Source organism: Strongylocentrotus purpuratus, unplaced genomic scaffold (genome assembly GCF_000002235.5).
Source record: "Strongylocentrotus purpuratus isolate Spur 01 unplaced genomic scaffold, Spur_5.0 spur5_scaffold_13, whole genome shotgun sequence".
Classification (NCBI taxonomy): Eukaryota; Metazoa; Echinodermata; class Echinoidea; order Camarodonta; family Strongylocentrotidae; genus Strongylocentrotus; species Strongylocentrotus purpuratus.
The window spans coordinates 17,583,100-17,610,483 of record NW_022145598.1 but is presented as its reverse complement, the minus strand read 5'-3'; the positions used below and the strand labels follow the sequence as shown (position 1 = coordinate 17,610,483).

At 36.9% G+C, this 27,384-nt stretch overlaps 1 protein-coding gene across 1 annotated transcript; it reads left to right on the top strand.

Annotated features, from left to right (window-relative positions):
* LOC100890665 (orexin receptor type 1) lies at positions 1-25,767 on the top strand. The gene is made up of 7 exons (XM_030983058.1): positions 1-237; positions 16,980-17,490; positions 18,157-18,393; positions 19,492-19,665; positions 20,638-20,780; positions 22,032-22,171; positions 23,248-25,767. The coding sequence occupies exons 2-7, from the start codon at positions 17,095-17,097 to the stop codon at positions 23,469-23,471; spliced, it is 1,314 nt and encodes a 437-aa protein (XP_030838918.1). The 5' UTR covers positions 1-237; positions 16,980-17,094; the 3' UTR covers positions 23,472-25,767.
* Positions 25,768-27,384: the final 1,617 nt, after the last annotated feature.

Sequence of the window (27,384 nt, the reverse complement as noted above, 5' to 3'; positions counted from 1 at the left end):
CTGCATTTTTTGTTATTTGACGCGCAATTCAAACGTTGAACGTTCAACATAATCGTTTGTAGAAAGCGATAAGAGCGGAACTGTCGAAGGAAGTGAAAGTGTTACGTATCAATATTTTGTAGCCTTGATTAATGCTTGACGAGGATGAGTTTAGAAGGACAGGTTTTGTTTGGTCATCATTGAAGGACATGTTTATCATTCTATGACTCGGATCTCTCAGCTGTGTACGTTCATGATGTGAGTATTCGACATTTCAAACACGTTTGTTTCTGATCCAACTTTTAAAACAATTATTTCATTACATTGATAACGTGTAGTGTGCTTTTGTTTTACAATTATAATTATTAAGGATATTGATCTTGCCTACCTATATTTTGTTCGATTTAGAAGAGATAAGTACGAAATGACGATCGAACATTTCCATCAGGATTTAAAAAAAAATGACAAGCTGTTTGAATTGCTTGATGTAGGCTTAATTTGAGATTATATCAAGATTATTAAACTTATTGCCGTTCCTGCCATTCCTTTTGAAGAAATTTAATTTGATATCTTTTTCAGCAATACCATACTCTCAATTTATTCTATAACAATGGACGAAGGTAACTTTGAGGCTGTTTCAGGGTCGGTGTAGAGCAATCATAACGCCTTTTCAGACGGGACCCAAATCTCACTTGCTTTTCAATGGTTAACAATTCATGTTCTTCCAGAAAACAAACTGTCCCCCGTTTTTGTCTAGAGCATTACGGTTCGGTATGAGTATAAATAACAGAAGCAGTGTTAATAGTCAAAGATAAAGGTGAGTTCTGGTTAAAAAAAAAAATGAATTCTCACAGAATCAAACGAAACTTACACTGAATGTTCAAGATTACAAATAAATGTCAATTGCCAAACAATTTTGGTAGAAATTTACACTGGCTAAGTAATGAGCATAGAAAGATAAGGAAATCAAGGTAAGTAGCCCCGACACCATTTGTGTAGTCCCATATACATCTTTCTGTATACAGTGCTTGTTACTTTACCAAGACTGGGTCAAATTTATTATGATTTTGATGACTCCAGAACTTTGCAATACACACCAATACTTACATGCTACATGATCAACTTTTTCTGACCCATTCCACACCTTTTCTTTCACAATGCAATCGGATGACCAGAACTCACCTTTATCTTTAAATCAATACTCATTAAGTCTTCTCAACTATAGTAGAAGTTGCAAAAGAAGAAGCTACACGGAATGCTTTCTTTCACTTCCATCATTTGTGATAATCTTTCTGTCATTAAAATCGTCCAGTGCTACTTCTTATTTTATCTTTGTGAATATATGAAACTTTGAAGTACATGAGTATAAAATCCTAATCAAACAATATTTGTTTTTTTGTAAAATACTTATTTCAAATCATTCTTATTTTATTAGAAATAAGGCCAAATGCTCAATTTTTTCAATGACAAGATGTTGACCTATGCATGCGAAACGATAGAGCATTGTATGAGTACAGTAGCAGACTTTAAATGATTTAGTAATTTCTCATTAACCTCTCCATACCATCAGAAAGTTTCAAATTAGACTTTGGAATGACTTCTTATTAAGTTTACTCATAATTTGTAATGATACCTTCTTTTCGTGTTATGTCGGTGGGAGTTTTCGACTTGACGGTTATGTTGAGCACTGTCTGATAAGCGAACCCCTCCTCCCCCTCCTCCTCCTCCTCCCCCTCCTCCTCCTCCTCCTCCTCCTCCTCCTCCTCCTCCTCCTCCTCGGCTTATTCGAATTCTTTTCTGCTGGAAAACTAGCTAAACAAAATTTACTATTGCAAGGTTGTAACCTACGTTGATTGTAAAAATTGTTCGCAGCCTTTTGAGATTCCCATAGTCAAATGCATTATTCTCTATGATTCTTTGTCTGATTGACATATTCAAAACATGAAGTATTGTACAGCTATGTGTAAAGATTAAGCATTATACATGGACAGGTTCATAGTATTTACTTATATCAGGGGTGCGTTTCACAAACTTGTCATCTGTGACAAATGACAGTTTTTGTTATAAGCTACTGAAATCCTTGCGTCTGATTGGTTGTCAACAGATTTGTCACTGACTGATTTTTGTCATTTGTCATTATAAAAAGGCTTTGTGAAACGGGTCCCAGATCCGATATATTAATACCAAGCATATTGTATTTATGAAGATGATCTGAAATAAATAGTTTCATTTTACTTGAAATTTGGTCTGATTCAAGCTCTAAACGGACTATGAACTAAATACAATGATCAGCGCCCTGACTTATACAAAAGTTGCGATTGTTTCGGTCTCAGTCGCGACTTGAAAGTAATGGCAACTCCTATTTCCGAAGTACACATTTGCGATTAATCTGTGATTGATTTGGATTAATCGCAACTCTTAATAATACAGGGCCTTGACTTGCTAATATCTTAGATCTGATCCGTCGTGTACTTCACAAATAGCGTGTATTTGCCCTGCTGGGACCCGTTTCACAAAGCCTTTTTTAATAACAAACGACAAATATCAGTGACAAATCTGCTGATAACCAATCAGAAGCAAGGATTTCAGTAGCTTATATCACAAAACTGTCATTTGTCACTGATGACAAGTTTTTGTGAAACGCCCCCCCCCCCCCCCCTGGTGAATGTGAATGTTGACATGCATAGAACAAACTGTCTCATAATATCGATAAATTACTTACTTTCCCATTTTGCAGCTTATACTTTCAGTCAGTTGATTCATCAACTATAGATGACCCTGCTGGTAGAATCTTGTCAGGCGTTTGCCTTTATCAGAAAAAAACTTCCTGGGTCATAAATTATCAAGTTTAGTGAATTTTTGTCATTAACTCTTTCATTATTACCTTAGCGGAAATAGAAGATACTGTGAGGGTTCTACACGTGATAACTTAACGACACACTCCATATGTCATGTCAATAACTACTCAAGTTAATATATTGTGTTTATTTATCATGACACTTGCCATGCATGACGTGCTTATACTGATAGTAAAACGCCCCATATTTCATTTTCAGCATTCCTGACGTAGAAGGCCAAAGCCCCCTCCCCCGCTGCACAACCTTTAGGAAAAGTGATGGATAAAAGTTGGACAAATACATGAGCATATAGGGAGCAAACTTAAACTAGGGAATATTTCAATGCCAGACAGATGAAAGATTTATTTATGTTATCCGTTAACTTTATGAAACCAAATTATCATTATCAAAGTGAGCAGAACTTCTTCTAAAGACGCCTATAGATTCCCGATGCGCATGGAGGGATATATTCATGTTATTCGTTAACTTTATGAAACCAAATTATCATTAAAGTGACTCGGTAACACTGTCTCATATTCTGAAACAAAATCCTGGATTTAGCTCATGCTGCAATGATAATTATAAACCTGTAGGTCAGTCAGCAACCCCATGTCTTTTACAAGCCGATCGCCTGTCTGATTATTAAGATATTTATGATTGGAAATCGAAATTTAAATTTTCCGTTTTCCTAACGATTTTTATAATACAACAGAATATTGGGGGAGATGAGTATGGTAAAACTGGTCACTCAATTTTTTTAAATACTTTTTGAGGCACTTCATGATCATTTTAAAGCGCAATTTTGTATGGCTTCAATATTATACCATATCACAGACACTGATAACACGTAGGGTCATGCATATCAGATTTAACATTGTTAAACAATATGAGTGAGCAGAACTTCTTCTAGCGACGCATATATATTCCCAATGCCCATGGATGGATAGCTGTATATAAGGCACTTCATCTATTTTACGATATTTGTCCATCAAAGGGTCCCCACTTGGGAAATACATTTTAAGAGAAAGCTACATCAGAAGAAGAAAATACTCATCCCCTATTTCAAAACTCGCCAACCCGAGTAACCCCTAGATATATGATGATTTTTTTTCTTCAATTAATACCCCCAGATTAGAATACATTTTTAATTTTAATTAAATGAACAAAATGGATTAAACTTATTTTTCCGATGAGCCTCACATGTGTCCCTGAGTGTCTAAAAAAAGATGTGTGGAACAATTGAGCTAATCATTAATTGAAAATTATTGAAAGTTGTGAATGTTTGGAGTGTATTATACTCAAATAAGCCTTGTTAGGTGGGTCGACATGATCCTTCCATTATCAAATTGAATTAAAAGGAATCATACTCACACAATAGTTAATTTTGTTTAACGGATGTACGTCCCTTTGTCATATCACCTTTTAGCATAATGATTTTATTTTCTATAAAGATTAACATCATCGGGTGTGTATTATAAAAATGGGAGTCCTTAATTAAATAGAGTCAGGCTATGAATTAATATCCTTGACAAAATATTATAGGATGTGAAGGGGAGCACGTTTTATATGATGAACTTATAACTGACATTTGCCTTTTAAGGGGTAAGAACTGCATTCAAAATGTTGAGAATGATTAAAAATGGAAAGACGTATTCAAATGACGTATCAAAGAGCAAGTTGCCTACCTCAAATAAAATTATGAGCTAGGAAAAAACATACATTGCAAGGCCGCATGTATACTGAATGATGAATGAAACGTCTTTCTTTCTGAATTGTTCTTCTTCAAAATGGCGCGATGGCTCAGTGGTATAGAGCAGTGGTCTCGTAATCCGGTGACCCGGGTTCGAAACCAAGTCCATGTGCTAGCTTCCTTTGGTAAGGCATTAATCCTAATTACCAGGTCCCTCGGAGAGGACTTACAGCCTCCGGTCCCCTGTTTGCTTACTTACAAGCATACACATGCTTTCTTAGCAGTCAGGTTAAAAACAAACTAACAAATAAACAAATTTAAAAAAAAAACTGAAACGAATTGTGCAAAGAGGATTGGTAATGAAGAATGATTCTGTTTTAGCTGGTCAAATTTGGTAGGCATATATTGTATGGTTATTAAAGTTGGCATGCAATATGTTCCACATTATGAAAGGAAAAACAAAATCTAGAAGGATATTACAAAGTGGCAAAATATCAATAGGTTTTTCTGTGATTTGTAATGGGTAAAACTTAAAGAATTAACCATCTTAAGAATTGGGTAGAGCAACGACAATGTTCGAACCATGCAGTGTGGTGGCTCCACAAGGAGCTCTTTGTTTCCCCGAATGTAAGAAAGCTTTGAAGTAACGATCGTCATTTTAATCTCAAATTTGAAAAGATATCATATCCACACACCGACTATATACGACTACAAACAAGACTACTAAAGTGAGTTTGTGGCGCCCGATAAAGTACGTATGTTATAAAGCTGAGAGGTGTGGCATTCAATTAAACTACAGCACTTTCTCGCAATGAGCCATGAAGTATGGGTCCCATTTTACATGATATCTCCATCATCTTTCATCTAATTCATTTCTACCAATCTATTTAGCAATTCTTTTAACGAGGAGTTTACTGCACGCATTCACCGTAAAGATGCACTATTTTTTTCTTCTTGTTCGGTTCAATTGTTTGACTGACACCCTCCAATCAACATGATGTTTCATTTCGTTTAAGGATTGATTCGTATTCAGCAGACCGTGGAAATAGCAATCACCACTTTCTTTCTTCGTGTGATGGACTAAATGTCATTTCATTTTTTGTGGTCAACTCGATAATGTCCATTTTCGAACGAACGAGCTGTTTTTCTTAAGTTGGTATTGAAAGTTATAAAAAACCCTGTCCTTTATGATTTTGTTTTGGTTTTACGGCATATACCCTTTTCCTTCTCTCTTTCTACAACTGATCAGATTTCTTCTTGGCAGTCCTTTTGTCTTTGTTTAGGAGCGTACCGATCTTTTCTTGTTATCACCTTTGATCTCCATGTACATGTCATTGTTAAACAATTGTGTCAAATCTGACAGTTATGAGTGCTTTACAAGAACCTGTTATATTTATTATCATCATTATTATTAATATTATTATCATTATCATTACTATTGTTTTCACTATATTTGTTATAATTGTCATCATTATTATAATAATCATTATTATCCTTCTCATAATTTTTACTATTATAATTATTATTATTGTTAGTGGAAGTAGTATCAGCAGCAGTAGTATTTGTAGTAGTAGTAGTAGTATGATCATCATTATTATTATTAGTTATATAAATTGGGGTAGTAGTGGTGGTGGTTGTAGAAGTAGTAGTAGTAGTAGTAGTAGTAGTTGCAGTAGTAGTAGTAGTAGTAGTAGTAGAAGTAGTAGTAGTAGTAGTAGTAGTAGTAGTAGTAGTAGTAGTAGTAGTAGTGGTAGTAGTAGTGGCAGGAGCAGCAACAGCAGCAGCAGTAGTAGTAGTAGTAGTAGTAGTAGTAGTAGTAGTAGTAGTAGTAGTAGTAGTAGTAGTAGTAGTAGTGGTGTTGGTGGTGGTAGAAGTAGTAGTAGCAGCAGTAGTAGTAGTAGTAGTAGTAGTAGTAGTAGTAGTAGTAGTAGTAGTAGCAGTAGTAGTAGTAGTAGTAGTAGCAGTAGTAGTAGTAGTAGTAGTAGTAGTAGTAGTAGTAGTAGTAGGCGTAGTGGTGGTAATGGTAGTAGTGGTGGTAGTATTAGCAGCAGTAGTAGTAGCAGTATTAGTATTAGTAGTATTGGTAGTAGTACTAGTGGTAGTAGCAGCATCAATAGCAATAGTGGTAGTAGTGGTAGTAGAAGTAGTAGTAGAAGACAAATAATAGTGTTATTATTGTTATTATTATTATTATTATTATTATTATTATTAGTAGTAGTAGTAGTAGTAGTAGTAGTAGTAGTAGTAGTAGTAGTAGTAGTAGTAGTAGTAGTAGTAGAGTAGTAGTAGTAGTAGTAGCAACAGTAACAGCAGGAGTAGCAGTATTAGTGGAAATAGTAGAAATTGTATCACCCTTTTAAAGGAATATAGTATTCTTACTTGTCCTTCCATCGCAACGCATTTCGTGTCAATAAGAAACGGTTAATTGAAAATGAAAGATAATTCATTCCGTAATAAATATGCGGCAATAACTGAATAACAAACCATAGGGATAGCATACGACGTAAAAGGTATAACAAATCGAAATTATCTATCATTTATGCATGTTACGGGTAACCTTTCAATCGGGTTTGATTTGCTTTGACAGGCAGCCGAGAAAAGCCCGCAGGTGATAAATGGTCAGTCATCACCGGTTCTACTTTAAATACATCAGTCTTTTTCTTAGGACATCATTCTAAGAGAATGGGAATTTAAATCACTCTACAAACAGATTTCACTGGATTGTGTTATTTTGTATTCATTTCTACCGGTCTCTTTGTAACATGAATCATAGCTGTTCCTCTGAATGAGGAAGATCTTATATCAAATATATTCTGTCATAAGTGCTTCATCGTAGCGTCTCGTTTAAATGTGGCACTTTGATGTAAAGAACAATATCGGGTGTTTTATTATACACTTACCTCATACAGTAACCCCTTGTAATTTCCGTATAAATTCAGACCCTACTGTTTGTCATTAAATCCTTATTTTTTAATCAAGGGCCATTTCCAAGGATATAAGGGGAGGATGAATTGAGGAATTCAAACAGAATGAACTCAGCTGCTGAATCTTTCAAAAATGCTTAATGTTTCTAAAAAAATGTCCACTATATGCCCCATTTTGTCCCTCTTCTCTGACGAGTTAAACATTAAACGACCACAATAACATGCCTAATATATATCTAAAGTCTTCATTTATATAGGTCTACCCCTTACTGTAATCATGATGATTTTATAAAGTAATGTCTCGATTCTGCTAGTGAAGCATATCACCTTCAGAAAGAACATATTGTTATATTTATATGCACTTACAATCAGTTGGAATAGTATCTTACATATATATATATATCTGTGATGAAGACAAACTTGTCTTCCCTAGCCCATTCAACAAATTCATTGCACGCAACTCAAACACTTTCGGAGGCTCGTTATTACAAAGGAAATGACTATAGGTATAATTCCTGAAATAATTGATTTTCGGAGAAGTGAAGTGTACTTTGTAAACTGCGATAGTTTGCTTTTGATTACATTGGTTGTTTAATGACTGCGATCCATATAGGAGCATCAATACCATTTGTTTATGTTGTTATCAATTGTTGTTTTCTATCATTTATATCTCACTCTATTATCATTCGAAGCGTCGCATTTCTGCAATTTTTGGATTGTCGTGGTTTTAATTTGAAGACTTAATGGCCCGAATTCACAAAGGAGGTTTGTCGACAAACCTAGGTTTATGTGCGTCAAAACGCGTCACATGACGCACATAAAGCTAGGTTTGGTTTGTCAAAACGCGTCAAAACGCGTCATATGACGCACATAAACCTAGGTTTGTCGACAAACCTTTGTGAATTCGGGCCAATGTGTACTTTCTTACAATGATTATCAGAGACGAATTGTGCACGTAATCTGTGCTTCCAAAACTAGAGAAATAAGGGAACGATTTCTCCTCATACTCAATTTTGGATATTGTTAAACAGCGGCATGGGGTATTCTGTTTTAGGCATGAATAATTAAAGCACTTTTTTTTAAAAGCAGACTTAACCTAGAAATCCCAAAGAAATGCAGGTTTTTAATCTCACCTCTTTATGCTGTATCCGTAGCAGTTACTATTCAATCTCACATTATTACCAGATAACATGTCGAACTCTATACCGTGCTAATACTACATCCGATCTTAATCAAAAAGGAGGAAAAGAAGCCATTTTGTCCCATTTCCGGATGAAACCACGCTCGTGCCATCACAGGCCCCCACAGAAATCAGGACTAAATTGTTTTAAGCAGAAAATGGATACGGTTTTCATCGAATTCCTTGAATTTTAGACATTCCACGCGATGTCCCTTCCAGAATACCGGTAGATAAAGAGAAAAAACAAAAAGTGATGTCTGTGAGTTTCGCTGAGAAAGAATGTATCGTGTTCATGTAGCCGTTAAGACGTCGTCTCTCGTTATTTCGACCATCATTCTCTATAAAGCATCACGTTGTCTTATGATATACGAGTGGACAGCCAAACAGCCCCCTCTCCCTTCCTATCTGTCAAGGCTAGCCTTGTAGCTTATTAGTTGTCCATCCATCCCATAATCAGCTATTTCATTGTAAATAGTCGATCCGATAGACATTATACAGACATGAGCGGCAGTAGTACATTTCAGTCGGGTGAGGGGGTGGAGATTAACTTGCAGAGAAGTTAGTCCAAATCGACAAGCACAAATAGAAGTGCTTATCAGATTCTTAAGTCTCATTTTTGCAGACGAGGCATGAAAGCAGAAATGAAATTTGCCCCGCCATTTGCCACGCCCTTACATTCAGACAAAAAAAGAAGCCTTTCGATTATCATTCAGATACATTTCGGAGAAAAGGGAATAAATAACGCCCATGGTATAAGGGTAATAGACTTATTAAGATTGATGCCATTCTGGAAGATATTTCTTACTTTAAACCTTGTCTTATCTTATAATAAGAAAATTCCATTTTTAATTTCCATCTTCATTTACATAGTCGAATCTTTCTTGCTGTTTCTATGTTCATATTTTTTTTAGCACTTCCTGCCCACTGTCTTTATATTTACACCTCTCCTTATGAGAGGGGCAAGCATATTTTTCATGATGTTATATTTATCATCATTTCTGTTTGACCTCATAGCTTCTTTCGTTATTCAAATCGTCTAATTCATCCGAAATTCTATTCCTGAAGTCGAAAGAACTCTCCTAGCTGCAACTCCCAAATAGATATTTCATTGTCTTATTTACATGTAAGTGAATGCGATCGTTTCAAAAAATGTTTATTAATCCACGTCTTGCCTAGTAAATCACTGCTATATCGGGGGTAGCTCTCGTAAATTGTCGCAAAGGTGTCGACAAGTCGGGTGTCATACGGTTGTAGGGTTTAATCTGAATGTGAACGAATATCAGCTGTATGGTTTGGCGGGTATTGTCTGTACAAATAATATACGACGTTTCGAAAGAGAGACAGAGAGAGGGAGAGAGACAGAGAGAGAGAGAGAGAGAGAGAAACACAGAGAGAGACATAGACAGGCAGACAGAGAGAGAGAGAGAGAGAGAGAGAGAGAGCGAGAGAGAAAGAGAGACATAGACAGAAGAGAGAGAGAGAGAGAGAGAGAGAGAGAAAGAGGAAGATAAAAAAAGGGTGAACGCACTATAATTTTGTTGGTTGCAGCACACCGAATTCATTTTGACAGCTGAATTCGAAGAAAGGTTTGACTTTTTCTCAGATTAACATAACTGTGAGGTAAACAAGTGCTTCAAGTCTTGAATTTTCCAATATACCACCCCCAAAATCAAGTGATTATGTATATGAGCAATCTTCAGGAATGTTTCCCCTTTAATAAAAAAGCAGAATCTGAGCTTTGTATCTTGGGGATAGGAAGCTTCTACATGTCTACTTCTGGGGCTACTCATCGATGAATACATGTTTATAACGATGTATTTTCCATCTGCCGTCATGCGCGGGATCATTTTAATAGTGATCTCCCGAACATGGTACATGGAAAATCTGAAAATGGGGGAAGATGACCGTTTTATATCCTGATGCTAATCATCTAATATTTCCACTCATCTGGGAGATTTTATATCAGGTGAAAGCACTCAAAGCATATAGAGAAGACGGCTAAGCGCTTCAAGTGATTGAATTTTAAACGATTAGGAGAAGGGGTAGTGAATGCGTGTACATGCCCAGCAAACAAGTTTAACCCTCCCCGGAGGTTTGGGGGGAGCTCTGAGGCGAGGTCCGATGGGAATGGAGAGTCGATTGGTGGTGGTGGTGTTTTGGAGGTGAGAGGGGGTAGGGGTGAGAGATCGAGGAGTGTAGGGAGATGGGGGATTGTGATGTTTCGATGTTGGGTTATATTCGGTCAGGATGATAGTCTAAAAGCAAAGACACGAGTTAATTTTGATGCGCTAAATGACTTCTTCATCTACTGAAGACGAACGATGATGATGATAATGATCTCGTTGACGATGAAAATGATGTTGATGATGGTGGTGATTGAGATGGTAGCCACTCTATTACTATTAGTGATGCTGTTGATGATGATGCAGATTGTGGTATTGGTGATGGTAGTGATCATGATTGTGATGATGATAATGATGATGACAGTGATGGTGGTGGTAGTGGTGATGATGAATGATTATGACGGTGATGAGAATGTCGATAGTACTTATTCTGTGAACGACTATTAATTCATGTTACAAAGGAATTAGTAGTCAGATTGAGCTCGAATATATTGACAGGTGTTAGAAATTGATCAAGAATTAAACAAGGGTTTTATACATATTTTTCATTAAAAAAAAGCTTTGCAGTTTTTTTTGTTTATTTGTTGTAATCTATGAAACATTGGCAATTAAACTACCCGAAAATAAAATTCAAACAAAATTCATCGAAGATTTTTTTTTTTAAATTAAAAAATGCTCTCTACTTTATAGGTCTTATAACTCGTAACTTGTTTCAGAGTTCAGACATAATGCATGTTAATCATTTAAAGTGTGATCAGTTGAGCCGTGGTATGTTCCTACTTTATATATAATTATATATCTCTCTCTCCCAAATCTGATCAGAGACGTTTTAAGGACCACTCATGTCGCCTAAAACCTGGTCCAGTTAGTACCCAAGACATTGTACAGATCGATGTGGCTTGGTGTGATGGCTTGTTTCAATCGATTGACGCACTTAATGGGAACTCATCTATACAACGAGCTAAGACCCTTTCTCTCTCTCTCCCTCTCTCTCTCTCTCTCCTTCACCCTCTCTCTCTCTCTCTCTCTCTCCCTCTCTCTCCCTCTCTCTCTCTCTTTCTCTCTCTTCCCCCTCTCTCTCCCCCACTCACTCTGTGACTGCAGGGAAAGGACGAATTAGGCCATAGAAGGAGGGTGGTTTTCCGCCTCTTATTGCTGGTATACTGGGATTCTGGTATACGACATTGATAGATTTTTAGTAAGATTAGGGACTTAAAGCGTGTTTCTCCACCATGAGCTTTAGCCGAATGATTGTTGAACATATACATATATATTCACCAACACGTAATCTATACGCTCAACAAATAGCAATATAAACTAGTTATTCCTAAATTCAGACTCTCGTCTATATACTGAAAAAAGGGTTTAACATTTCCTGATTCGCTTACTGGTGGAACAATGTCCCCCTTTCCAACAGAGAATAAACATGACAATAAATAATAATGATAATAATAAAACGGTGCTTATGAAGCGCTTATCTCCACCGAAGTCTCTTGCAACATTTAAAGGCTCCCTTTAAAACTTACTTTTCCTCTCCGATTGTGTATGATGTGATTTACATATTAATTTTTCATGAGCTTTATGTTTCTCTTACATTCTTTTATTTTGTGAGCGCAATGGTTCTTTTTGTTTATAGAGCTCCTTGAGTTAAAGGAAACAAAAATTTAATATTTCATTAAGGGTTACCTGATTAATGTCTTGCCAAAGGAAATTAGTGTAGCGGCGAGACTCGAACCGCGAAACATCTGATTCACAGTCCGACGACGTACATTTATCCACTAGACCACGAAACCTGTATATTGTACATCACGTTTCGCAGATGTATATAGGTTATTTTATATTTCTAAATATCTCTTTATATATTGTGCTCTCTACTATTCCAATCTTGTGCCCGCTTTTCTCCTCACGCTCATAATATACAACACAATGAGTATATATCGCAGATGTATATATTTCATATTTCCATATACTTTTTAAATATTTTTATATCGACTATTCCAATCTAGTACCCGCTTTTCTTTTCACCCTGATATACAACACAATGGCCCAAATTCACAAAGGAGGTTTGTCTGAACCTTGGTCTGAAACGCATCGAAACGCGTCATATGACGCACATAAACCTACGTTTGTCGACAATCCTCCTTTGTGAATTCGGGCCATTTATACCGATGATGCATGTATCCAAAAGTAGTTCTCTTTTTATTTAAAAGACAAACATGACTGTGATGCCTGTATAGTGTCGGAAATAAAAGACTATTGACATGTATAATGACATATGTCTAAATCTATAATGACTCAGGTCTCTTCGGGCATTGGGATCTCCTTTAATCCCACTGAATGCTTTGTTAAAGAAAACGGGGAAAACCCGGTGTAATCATACACCTGTACATCCCTTTCTGTTAATACATTGAGGAGAGATTTGATGGTTACAGTGGTTAAAGATTAAGTTGAGTTCTGGTCATGCGGTTGCATTAATTTGTGAAAGAAGCGTTGTGGAATCGATCAGAAAAGGTTGATCACCTAGCATATAAGTATTGGTGTGTACTGCAGGGTTATGGAATCATCAAAATGATAAGAAATTTGGCCCAGTCTTGGTAAAGTTACGAGTACTGTACACAGAAATATCAATATGGGACTACTCGAACATGTGGAATGAAAATCCGTCCCGATGTTTATGATGTTACATGCCATATTTAGAATATTAAGGTATTTGAAGAGCCATGCTTTTCAGGGAACATTTTTTATCTGATGTTTTCCCACACCTGCATAATACAATGGTAACGCTCACAACTTATTATTCACCCTTTCCCAGAACTCAACCTTCTCTTTAAGGTCGCTTTCTCCACTCGTGCATTTACACGTGACGCCAAATATTATAAAGAACAATAATCTAAATAACATTTAAATTATCTATTACCTAGATCATCTTGTAAGGCAATTCTTTCATTATTCATGGTTAATCATTAATTTCCTAAAAATAATATATATCCGTTAACTGTGGATATTTTTTGTTTACGATTTGAAGAATATTGCTGCAAAATTTGGTCTGCGATTGAGACTAGTCTTGCTCTGTTTTCACATCTTCCTTCGATTTCGCTGATCCCAAACCTCGTGTGGTATGGAATGCAATTAGCAGGACGGCTTTCTTATATCAATGTCAAGGTAATAATACGTGTTTACAAACATGAATCTGATGAGGAGGGACCATACATCTATCAAGGGGGAGCTATATAGGGCAAGCAATGAAGTGATAAGAAGCTATGATACACACTGTAAAAAAGATATTGGGGGAAAATGCCTAACATTAGGTTAATTGTGTGTCCCATCAATTTTTGTTTTATTAAGTTCCTTTTTTTTTTACATGTTATTTCGAAATTGTGTAGTATAAATGCCATACAAACTCAATATGCTGTGTATATGTCTTTGTTGTTTACGAATATCAATTTTGTAAATATGCTATGTTTTGTTAATGTATTGTTTTTTTCATGTGAAATAAAAGAAACTAAAACTGAATTTATTTTGGTCATGGCTTCATGATTATCCACAGTTTGTCCCATGTCGGTACCCCCTTGCAAGCTAATATGTCATTGGATCATGTGAGGCCCTTCGCTGGTATTTTGATCAATCTTCTTTCGTCCCAAAACGTTTAAATGTTTACTCAAGGACAAGTACTAATCATAACCAGTGTATGTACACAAAGACGAAGTTATGTGAAAGAATGTTAGAAAAAATCGTCTATGTTTACATCGAGCAGGTCTGGGGTAGATATCACTCGAATGAGTGAAGAGATCACATCGGGTTCTTTTCAGAGTAAATTGATTTAAGCCACATTTCCATCAAATATCATACTGTTTTTAATCATACCAAACTGTAATCATTACCAAGACAGTAAGGGTGAATGCGCACGGCATTTGTTACGGTGCGCTTTCTTTAAAGTTACAAAGCAACACAAATGTTCGATGAAAAAGCATATTGACAAGTCAAGCAGCTGTTACTTTCCTGTTGAAATCATTTTTAATTTCGGACGACCTTTTTTTCGTCATTAACATTTTCACTGCAACTCGGAGTATGTTTCGTCTCGTCTGGATATATTTCCTGCAAAACTAAGAAATCATAAAATCTATATCCTATTTTAGTGGGAGTGTCGTGGTCGAGTGGTTTAAGGCGCTTGACTGGAAAAGCGAAGGTCGAGGGTTCGAATCCCGACACGGCACTAATATCATTTGGCAAGATATTAACCTGCACTTGCTACTCTCCACCCAGGTGTTAAATGGGTACCCGGTAGGATGCGACCATCATTGTTGGTCAAACAGTTTTTGAGCGTCAAGTAACGCCTGGCTGGAATGCTCCCCAGGGAGTGGAGATTGTGCACACAGTGTGTGCGGGCAAGCACTTAATCCAATGACCGGGGTAATAGTATATTTGTAAAGCACTTAGAGACATTTCTATTAAGCGCTATATAAAACCTAAATATTATTATTATTATTAATTTCTTGTCAATCTAAATGACGATAAAAATTTAAATATTTACTTTTTAATTAATGATAAAGAAGCGAAGTGGCTCGAGGCTAATTTTCATTCCCAACCATGGTCCTATTTCATAATACTCGTTATCAATAACAAAATAATGCTAAAATTCTATGACAATTTCGCTTTTGGCAAATGAAGTGCCACGATTTCAGTTGTTAATGACATTTATTGGAACTAGTTATGAAACATGGCCTAGATGTTTTCCTTTAATCCTGCACCTGTTTAGTCATGTATAATTAGTGTTGTCTCCCCTATCACATGTTCTATGTAGACCCTTCCATATCGATTTATGTCATGATTCAGGCTTTTATACCTTATAAATCAAGTGAAAATGATTGTGAAAGAACCCACCTGCAGTCAGAGACAGACAGGGCATATGAATATTATTCTGAGTATAATTGGCGTAAAAGTAGGTCTAAATGCTTATCACTGAGGTAGCCAAATCAGCGTAGGCCTATTTGACATTGATTTTCTCAATGAAACTGAGCGCTAAACAGACTTTTGTCGCTCAGTAATATTAATGATCAGCACCTGTTATTCAAAATACCGCCATTGATTTGCAGGAAAATTTATCAAACGCAAACTTTTCAAGATTTATCATATAATAACATGAACTTTTAACTCTTAAAATCTCAGATTGGTCTATTGATAAAAGGTGAGAATCGAAATACATTTTTGGTAGTTTTATCCACTTTTTTTTTTTGATGGATTCAGCCTTTCAACCTGTTCTCAAATATATATTTTTGTAATGTATTTAGCCAAAATTCTTTAACTTAAATGGTTTAGGGTTTCGTGTTACATTTATCATTTTGATCATCTTGTGATAATGAAAAAGGGTTCTACATTGACATCGGTATGCCGCAATATTACAAATGATTGCAAATATGCAGGATAGATCAATTTTGAAGAAAAACAATATGTCTGGGCCGATAGGCTTTGAAGTTTATCGCTTATTGCAGACTCTTGAATGGTTTTGGAAGAAGGAATTATCTTGGATGAATGTCATATGACGCTAGAGCCTAGATTTACCATACATACATTTTCCATGACTTTGACCACTAAGTTTATAGCTAAGTTGGCCTAACATAAATTAATAGTCTAAACACCGAATGTATCCTCATTGGAAAATTTTGGGAATATAAATGTTGCCGCTCTTCGGTGAATTAAAAGTGTGTCATACGGCATTTAATTTCCATACGGCAATATGACAAAGTACAAAACACATCATGATATTGAATAATGTATAAATGTAATGAAAGCCATCTCGATGAATGTATTGATAGGGGGCTTAGTACATTTGAATCCAGGCGTATATATGGCATACACCCTCCTGGAAAGAACACACTCATTCACAGTGTGAATCACAGTGAGAAATCACAGTGTGAAATCACAGTTCACACTGTGAACATAGTGTGAAACACATTGTGATTCACACTGTGAATGAGTGTGAATGAATGTGTTCTTTCCTTTTCCGGTTATCCGGTACATTGTGATACACAGTGTGAAACACAATGTGAAACGAATCGACCACAATGTGAAAACGCCCCAATTTAAAATTGTGGAGCACACTGTGATTCACAGTGTGATTCACACTGTGAATGAGTGTGAATGAGTGTGTTCTTTCCAGCAGGGCACATCGCCTATTTCAAGCGTTATAGAATTTTGTTCTGAAATGTTAAGTTTATCATTATGCTTTTTTTCCCCTTATATTTACAGACATATTTGATGCTTGTCCTCTGGCCCTGGGTTAACGTATCTGCTGAAATTACATTGGTAATCAATTTTCTGCAAGCTTCATTCTTTATCAAAGGACCCAGCAAACCTCAACAAAATGGCGGGCGACTACTACGGTCATACCAACTTATCTCAACCTCACCACCTCTCTAGTAGTGTCAACGGTAGCACTTCAAGCGAGTGGGACTACGATGACTACATCCAAGGAATTTACGACCAGACTCGTAAGCGAGTCTACCCCGAGATTCACGAATACTTTCTCATCGCGATCTACTTCATCATCTTCTTCGTCGCGATAGTCGGGAACTCTATGGTGTGTATCGCGATCCTTAAGAACGATCATATGAGAACCGTTACGAATTATTACATTATGAACTTGGCTACCACCGATATTATGATCGCTGTTGTCTGTCTGCCGATCACCATCACAGTGGATGTATCGGAATCGTGGTTCTTCGGTCAAACTGCTTGCTACCTGATTCCTTATTTTCAGGTAAGATTAAAATATTTTTAATTGCCTTCTTTCCTCTCCTAAGATAGCAACAACAACAAACTGCCATCAGGAAAAAAGCATATAGCCAAATTAGTCAAGTATATTTGTCATTCAAGACCAAGATTTCCACCATCACCTAAATAGCGTTTTGTCACTTTTTGCTCTTGACTCCTGCTGATCGGGGGGGGGGGGGGCTGGGGTACGGGGTGCGCACTATGTACAGCCAAGTATTGTGAACATAGAACAGAAGTATTGCCTTCGGAGGTTTAGATGTCAATACTTCAACATAAATTTGCACAAAAAACAGAAATATATGCCCATATGTTCAATGTTAAAGTGCATTCGCGATATCTATCCAGGCTGCATCGATATAATAATTTACCGAATATATCAATAATAGGCGGTTTCCCGGCAAAATTTGTATCATCACGTATTAGTCAAAACATATTCTTTCACATGATTGGTTATAAGAGCTTTTTTAGATGGGGCGTTTCCAAAACTGGTCTATACCTTTAAGAGTAAGTTGGGCGTTAACTTGATTAAGGAGAAGTATTAACATCCTCCCGCTCTCAGCAAAATGAATGTCAAAAGTGTGACATATATTATTTTCCGTAATGATAATTATTATAACTGATGTTTAACGTTTCCCAATCCTTCTCTTTCCAGCTGGTGTTAGTATGTGCATCCATCTATACACTGATGATGATAGCAGTGGATCGGTACCTGGCCATCTGCCACCCTCTCAAGTTTCAGATTCGAGCCTCGCGTACCCTCCTCACCATCGCTCTTGTTTGGGTGGTGTCCTTCTTCATCGCCCTGCCCGTCGCCGTGGTCAATGGTCTCGAGTCTCAGCCAGCTTCCGTGCACATTGGCAAACCACTTTGGCGCATGTCCTGCACAGAGGTAAGTATAGCGGAGTGGTCTTGGAAAGTTACACAAAAGACTATGAAATAAAACTAGCCAGCAAAAGTAATCTCTCTCTATTCCACCACTCCTCTCCCATCTCTAGATCTCTCTCTCTCTCTCTCTCTCTTTCTCTCTCTCTTTCTCTCTCTCTCCCTATATCATTCTATTTATCTATATATCTTTCGTATACATCTTTTTCATAACTCTGCCCCTGTATTCAATTTTTTAAATCCCCTTCTCTCTTACCCTATTTCATTCACACAAGCACACACACGCACACACATACAGGTAAAACGTGCCAAATGGGGGATATTTATCTTTAACTATCTTTCATTGGGGATATTGGAAGTTGAGGAGTTTCTTATAAAGATTCCTTTACTTTGATGAATGTAACGCCAGATAAATGAATAAAATTACATTTTGTCAAAGAATAACAAGAATTTAGCCTCCTGTTTTTATGTGAGAGTTTACTACATGTAGGCGTTGCTCATGTATTGGAATTTTTAAATCTTAGATGATACACAAAGTAGTGCTCGAAAATGTGGCGTCTTACTATTAAAATGTGGATGTCTTGGAACTCTTCCAGGAAATGGGTATAGTAGACTCCTCTCGGGTCACTTTTACGAAAACTAGCAAAAATATGAAAGTTATCAACTGTGGATATCCACAGTTGTTAGTGTATCCACACTAGAAATTTATGGATACATTATGATTATCTCCGTTTCACACGTGTTACAAACCCACACACACACACACACACACACACACATATATATATATATATATGTATACTCATGCACTCACACACACCCACACACACACACACACTCTCTCTCTCTCTCTCATATTTTGTGTTTTATTTCTCTCTCTCTCCCACTTATATAAAATAAATAAAAGTATTAGCATGCTACTATGTTCACATGTAATTGAACAGAACTGTCATGGAAATAAGTAAGACGTAATAGAGGGGGAAAACTATCGGTTTCAAAGCCATAATAAAAGCCAAAATCATTAACATACACGCCCTGAACATAACTTCATTCAAATTAAAAAAGCATAACATGATTCCTTCTGTTTCTATTAATATTCTTGTAGAGTCGCTGGGTGAGTAAAGTTTGGGAGAAGCTCTATCACACAGCGTTCTTCTTGGCTGTCTATATCGTCCCCCTAGCAGTGATAGGGGTAGCTTATACCAGGGTATGTCGAAGACTGTGGTCTGGTATCCCTACAGAGGAGGGGCATGGAGCGTCCAAACCAAGCTTTAACCAGGTAAGTAGATTCTAATCCCTGTCTCCAGATTTTTTGTATAGTCCGTGGTACCCCGTGTCCCCTCTAACTAAGCTAATGTGTCCTGCAGTCTGGAATTTCAATTTCAATTTCACCTACATTACTAAGTAATAAGTTACAAATGATAAAATCAAGTGTTTTGATATTTCTTTTGTTAGAAACTGTACTATGTCCCATCTGCAGGCCCACAAAATGAAAGGTTATATTCCAACGGCATTTGAAAGACAATACTAATTTAGAACTTCCCTCAAAACGAAAGGGCTTGAAAATAGTTTTTAGTAGGAAAATAACGACCACTAGTTGTCGAATCGACTCAAGTGATTGCAATCACCTAAGTAATAGTCTGATTTTCTGACCCTTTTACCGAATGGTCGTATTTTTTTGCTGCACAAAGATTCAGTCAGTTTAATTTTGGCCATTACAACAAGTAGAGGGTTATTGATGTAGACAAAATTAATGCTCATGTACCTGCTACAGCTCATTTTATGTATGTTATTACCAAAGAAAAAAAGGTGTCAGTCATAGACGGTATGACAGAAAAGTTGGGTTTGAGTTTGAAGTTTATTTTCCAAAACAAAATGTACATCCGCTTCCAATCCTCGAGTGTAATAATAATAATAATAACAATATTTATAAAGCGCAACATATCTCTCTAGAGATGCTCAAGGCGCATACAAATAATTTAAATTAATATTCAACATACTTAAGATTAAAAAAATATTAAATGTTAACTTGCATTAGATCATACAACTTCATGGTGCCAAGGTACATACAATGTGGCACAGTGCGATTGTTTGTTTTGCATGCATTGTATAAAAAGAACATTGTACATCTGTAATTACAACTGCCTATCAATTCAACTCATCTCAACTCAACCAAAATACTTTCTTCCTTGTTAAGAAGCGACATATTATGGTCACTTATAGATCCCTTTTGTGTTCACCCTCTTCTCAGGCCAATGTCGTGAGTACTACGACGATCAGCAAGTCAACTGAAGCTCAGCTCAAATCTCGTCGTAAGGTTGCCAGTATGCTTATTGTGGTCGTCGTCACTTTCGCCATCTGTTTCTTCCCCTTTCAACTACTCAATGTTCTCAAGTAAGTTTAGTAACATTTAAAGATAAAGACCGGTAGTGGTAACATTGCGGTTCAAGGGTTTTGGGTGTAAAATATCCATTCAATATTGTTTAAATATTGCCTTCAGAGGTTTAGATGGCAATACTTCATCCTAAATTTGCCAAAGAGCAGAAATATAATTATGCTCAAATGTTCAACGTTGAAGTGCATTCGCGATATCTATCCAGGCCGGATCAATATGATAATTTACCAAATATATCAATTAGTGCGCGGTTTCCCGCCAAAATGTGTATCATCACGTATAAGTCATAACATATTTTTTCACATTATTGATAATAAGAACTTCCATTTCATTTTTTGAGGGGGGGGGGGGGGGTTCCAAAACAGGTCTATAACTTTAAAACTCATGAGATATCTGGTTAGCTGACATGAATTTACTACGAGGACATTTTACTCCAGGCTATATTTCATCAAAGCTATATGGTTAGGGATCGGGTGATATCATTGTGACTGGGTTATAGGTGGAGGTGTCGTGGTAAAGTGGTGCATTCACTTCACTCCCAATTCAAGGGTTAAGGGTTCGAAGCACAGCCCGACACAAACGTCTTTTGGCAAGAGATTTATACTCAGCATATGCCACACTCCCATCCAGGCGTAAATAGGTACCTGGCAATTGCTGGGGGTAAGCATGGTAATAACAAATGCAGGGACAGGGTCCCCAGAAAGAAATGTGGCCTCACTGTCACTGGGTAGACAACATTATTGGTATTATCATTATAGGTTGGGTTGATATGTAGGTTGGGTGTTTTGTTCGGGGTTAGCCTAGTAAGAAATTGGGTTAGTAATTCAAATTATAGCACGGATCAATAATGTTGTAGAAAGTAAACATCTGCCTCAAACGAGAAGAATATTTGATCAATCTTTTTGCAAAGGGTGAGACGTACTGTCAACGAAATGTGAGTCGTCTCACAGTCATATCAAAGTCGACAGTCATATCAGAGAAATAGCCGCTTTTGGAGGACAACGAATGTCCTCCATTATCCAGTATCGGGACAAGTTCTACATCTGGCACCTTGCTCGCTGGGACACTGCAAAGGCAAGATGACGCAGTGACCTATCTAAAATAATTTTTAAAAAAATTTGAACAAAATATATGAACACTATGATGTTCCGTCTACGAAAAATAAAAACATCGCAGAATATGGTCATCAATATTGAAGGTTCAAAAAAAATATTTCACCCTGAATATGTTTGTCTTCCTTTTTCGTCCAGGAAACACAATGCGTTTGGTAATCTTCGAGACGCCTCCAGCTCAGCTCAGTATAACGCAGTGTATATCCCTTACATCATCGGGCATCTCATGGCTTTCATCAACAGCGCCATCAACCCCATTATCTATAACTTCATGAGTGGTAAGAAAGCTGAACATGGTTTCGAGTTCTAGTAGTGCAATTACAATAATCATTATACTGTTTTATCTGCTAAAGATAGAAGGAAACGTGAGACTGTCCGGAATCGTGCCGCTAGATTAATCTTTGGCCTTTGGTCAAGAACTCATACTTCACCTTTACTTAAGGAGCTCCACTGGTTACCTCTCCACCAACGTGTTCTGTTTAAATTCTGTTCCTATGCTTTTAAAATACTCAATCATTTGGCACCTGAATATCTTAATGACACCCTCCAAATATATACACCGACTCGTAATCTTCGTTCAGCAACCGACACAATGTAAACTTATCATTCCCAAATCTAGACTCTCAGCAGCTGAAAAAACGTTTTGCAGTAGCTGTATCAAAGAATTGGAACAGCATCCCTCTTTCCATAAGGGAAATTACCTGTCTTGCCACCTTCAAAAGATCCCTCAAAACTCACCTTTTCCCCAATGATCTATGTGATATACTTCCTGTACTGTACATTATTTTTTGTCCTCTTTTCATATATTTGTATTTGTAAGCGCTATGGTACTTATTGTTTTTAGTGCTCCTAAATATTCGATATGATATTATTATTATTAGTGGAAATTTGAAAGGGAATGAGGTGGTAGATCGGAGTGAGGGCACTGAGCAAAACCTGATATTGTATACTCCAAAAAGATACATTGAGTGCAAAACCTGATATTGTATACTCCAAAAAGATACATTGAGTGCAAAAACAAAGTTCACCCTCCACCCTCCCCACCACCGCAGCAAGTGGCCCCAGATCACGAGAAAATAATTATTTCAAAACTTTAAAAATTATAAAAACGTACATTTTGTTAGACTTCTCGTATTATTGTCGTCATAATCCGCACTAAAACCTATTTTTGTGTCAATAAGAGAGTAGCAGTTTGTCAGAAACGTAGATCCATGGTAAAGCGAAAACATTGATTTGTTGTTTATTTGTAGTTTGTTTGTAGTTTGTTCTTTTGCAAAATTCGTTTTGTTTTTTGTTTTTATTGTTGTTGTTGTTGCAATGATGTAATTATTCCAACTTTTATCATTTTACACAGCAAAATTTCGACAAGCATTTAAGTCGATGTTTGACTGTCTGCCATGCTGCCGATCACCACGCCAATCACCGGCTATCGATGGAACATCTGCTGGCCCCGCCTACCGACGCGCAAACAGCACAGGAGTGTCCGATACGCATACCACGGAATACGTACCCATGACGTCAATCAGAAATGGGCGTGGCGTCAATAACAACATCTCCGCGATGTCAAAGGGAGTGTGAGATAAGATCACCTAGTACCCCAGTCACAACCACGAGATCGAAACCTGACAGACAGCCGATCGAACATACAATTACATTATCGAGAATGTGCAAAAGTCGGGCGGTTTCTAGTCCGTTTTCAATCGGTTTGGCGGTGTGACCGATTATAAAACTCGTGATTTTATTGATGCGATCATTACACGGTTTATAACTTCATTATTATGGCCGCTCATATGTCGAGAACATACTACATGTATAGTATATAGTCGATTTTCATCGAGGAGGAGGAGGAATTGCATCATTTGTCTGCCCCCAACACCCGATTGTAATTAGTCATCAGAAGCACAAATTGAATTTGGGTGCTTTACAGACTAGTCGATCCTGCGTGGTAAACTTACCACTAAAAAAAAACCTGCAAAAATAGTACTTCAAAATTGAGAAGAATGTACTCCAGACCTCACTAACCACCATCAGGGGACTTTCCCAAATCAAATCCCTCTTCTTAACCAAACCAAACATGCTCCGATATCTAGTCGGCTATACTTCGGGTACTCCCCCGCTTGTGCGTTGGAGTCCCAGTAATGGTGCAATGTGTTTGCGGGTAGCGACCCGATCGGACAACTATACCTGACACCTTCCCTCGGATATCTATTCCCTAAGACGATTATCCCCAGTCATGGTGGATGTATATAGTTGCCTCCTATCAACAAGGTAGCAATTTCGTTCGCAGTAACATTACTGTTCGGGAGGGGGGGGGGGGGCAACATTCTCACGGACGATCGTTCAGAGAAAGTTGTCCGGGTGGCTTACCGTGGGCGGTTATCCTGACACAGAAAATATTATTGATTACAAAAAGTGATATCTTACTATAGTGTGAATTGTTTTTTTGTTTTTTTGTTATTGATCAAACTGTTTCCAAATTTTCAAATGAATACTGTCGCGTTTATTGCCCCATGAAGAATGAAGATGAATTGCATGAATAAACTACTTATCATACGATGTGCGTTGTTTGTGAAACGTGTTATCTCTCAGCAAAGTGGTATTCATTTAGGCTAAGTGAATCGATTCATAACATAGCCTGATAACGATGTAATGATTGCAATGTGCAACATGTTCACTATTCTTGCCATTATGTTGTACAATATTTTAAGGCACGTCGTTGATGATTACGTAATCATTCAAAATGTATATACAGTACATTATAGATATACATACGTTGTGTGTGTTCTTGTATTTATCAGATGCTAGTCATATTTTTATTACTATTATGAAAAGGATTGTGCAAAATGATATCCGAAACGGATTCCTTGTAAATAAATAACTATTACTCCAAGTTTTCCTGTACTATTAATGAAGTGAATGTCTCTCCGTTGTTTGGAAATGTCAAGAAAATAATTGATACATCGAAAAACTTTGCATTCATTTTTTAAACAAGCTTATTATCATGAACTATTTTTATGTAACAAATTAATGGCAGTTAAGAATAATGAAATAATTGGATTCACTGCTTGTAGAAAGCTAGAATATCCAATGATGATGGATACTTGTACATTGCCTGGAACTGAGTGGCATATCAAAAATAGGGTGGAGCCAGGAGGGGGTGGGGCTGCAACCCGGTTTATCTCCGATGGGCCTACAAATAAAACTAGTTAATAGCAAAAGCTATACTAACACGTGAGTATGGGCCAAATTTGTTCGGGAGGAAAGGGATTTCCCAAGCATTCCATTTTTAATAAGGGAATACTTTTTCCCAAATGTTTATTTTTTGCTTAATTTTGCAAGCGACATAACTTTGTACACGTGGTTGTAGTGACGATTTAATCTTGTCATCATAATATATAAGCCAAGTAATAAAGTCGAAGACATACAATAATGTTGGCAACTTTAAATTATTAAGGTACACCCCCTCCTCCTCGCTTCGTACATCTTCGCTAGCATTCCAGTACCAAGATAAATATAGGCCTATATCGGAATAAAGCAAAACACTGAAGCACTATTTGCCAAATAAACATACATATTTTCACATTTATTTATGTTCTTATTTATCAATGTCTTATTTACTAATAATTGTATCTATCTACTTTCATTCAGACCACCGTTGAACAATAATGAGATTAATAAAAGACATTAAACAATTTGTGTGACCATGTTTATGACTAAACTCTCTTATGATTCAAATGTGTATTTTGTATGTCGCTAAGCACGATAAATACTAAGTATTCGTCTTTAGAAAATTATATATCAAGAATATGTAAATATTTTGCAATCATCCCAACCATAAGCTATATAATAAAAGGAAATCCTATTAAATCACCTTTCATTTTCACGGCTGCTATTATAAGATATTTTCTTATGGTGATGGTCATTGCGATAATGAAGATGATGATTACGACGATGATGATGGTGGTGGAAGTGATGATGATGGGGATGATGATAGTGATGAAGATTATGCTAGTGGTGGTGATGATATTAGAGATGTTGGTGATAGTAGAGGTGGTGGAGATAATGATGATGAAGATGATGATGACAGCGACGATGGTGATAATGATGACGATAGCGATGATGATGATAACTATGTTGATCAGGCCCACAAAATAAAATGTCGTATTGCCCTTTGCGACAGACCCAAAAATCTTGAAATCCACGGTCGGCTTTTTAAAAGTTTTTTTAAAACCTTTTTTTAGAGAAGAAAAAAAGGATTAAAGCAATAAAAACTGAGAAATTCCAGCCCAAAGAGGGAGTATAAAAAAAAAAAGGGGGGGGGGGGGGGGGAAATCCCACCGACCGACCCATGTTTAGGCACCTAAATGACAATACAACTTCTTTTTTTGTTCAGGCCAAATGGTGATGATGATAGCAATGATTGTAGTGAATGACGGTTGTGATTTTGTATATTGAAGTTGATACGATATAGTCATTATCATGGCGGTGTGGAGGTTACGATCACCATCACCATCGTCACCATCATTGCTATGTAATACTAACTTACCAATATCAATATCAAGTAAATCACCAACATCATCATTCCTACAGACTGTATATCACCATTGCTTTGGATATACATGTATCATCAACATTACCATAAAAAAGACACTAGCACCAACAACATCACTATCATCTTCAACATCATCATCCTTTCATCATCATCGTCATTATCATCAGAACTGTCATCATCGTCATTACCACTGCTACGGGTCAACAACATTACTAGTAAAATCATTAATCGGTGGTAATCACCGTTATCATTGGTAATTATCATTACCCCCAATATCTCTACCGTAAATTATCATCATACTCACTCTCATCATTGTCAAAACGACATTCATTGCAATCACCACCAATCATCATCTGCATCATACAAATCTGTAAAAATATAAACTTCAGTAGCCACGCTTATAAGTCAGGACATGTCAAATGGAACTTCCTTGTACAAATGTTATCTTTATTTATAAAATGAAGAATAAAGATGGCTTCATATCAGATTTCAATAATTGTACATAGAGCCCTTTCACACAAAAGAAATATATTTTACAGCCATCTATTCCCTTGGGACAATACAACTGGGGTTCAGTGACACAAAGACGTAACTCCATATTTTGCCTATATGAGTATTTGATATCAAAATGTTCAGAAAAATGTGGGCTTTCCAGGAAACACAAAGACTTAAGTCCACCCAACACCCCATTGAAGTCGATGGCTAGTGAAACATAGACTTAACTCCTTAAGTCCCAAGTGCTCAGTGACACATAAACCACTATTTGTCACAATGGCCAAAATGGAGTTACGTCTTGTGTTCACTGACCCCTCAAGGCCTCAACATGTAATTTTCTTGTCTTCTTTCGGCGCTCTTTCTTCTCTTTATCTCTCATCTACTAAGTCTGACCACCACTTGAACTTGCTATATACCTGTACACCTTGTTCTCATCAAAGCTTA

Coding starts and splice junctions, on each gene's coding strand:
- LOC100890665 (XM_030983058.1), top strand. CDS start 17,095: ATGGCGGGCGACTACTACGGTCATACCAACTTATCTCAACCTCACCAC. Junction 19,666..20,637: donor CCAAACCAAGCTTTAACCAG/GTAAGTAGATTC, acceptor CCCTCTTCTCAG/GCCAATGTCGTGAGTACTAC. Junction 22,172..23,247: donor TATCTATAACTTCATGAGTG/GTAAGAAAGCTG, acceptor CATTTTACACAG/CAAAATTTCGACAAGCATTT.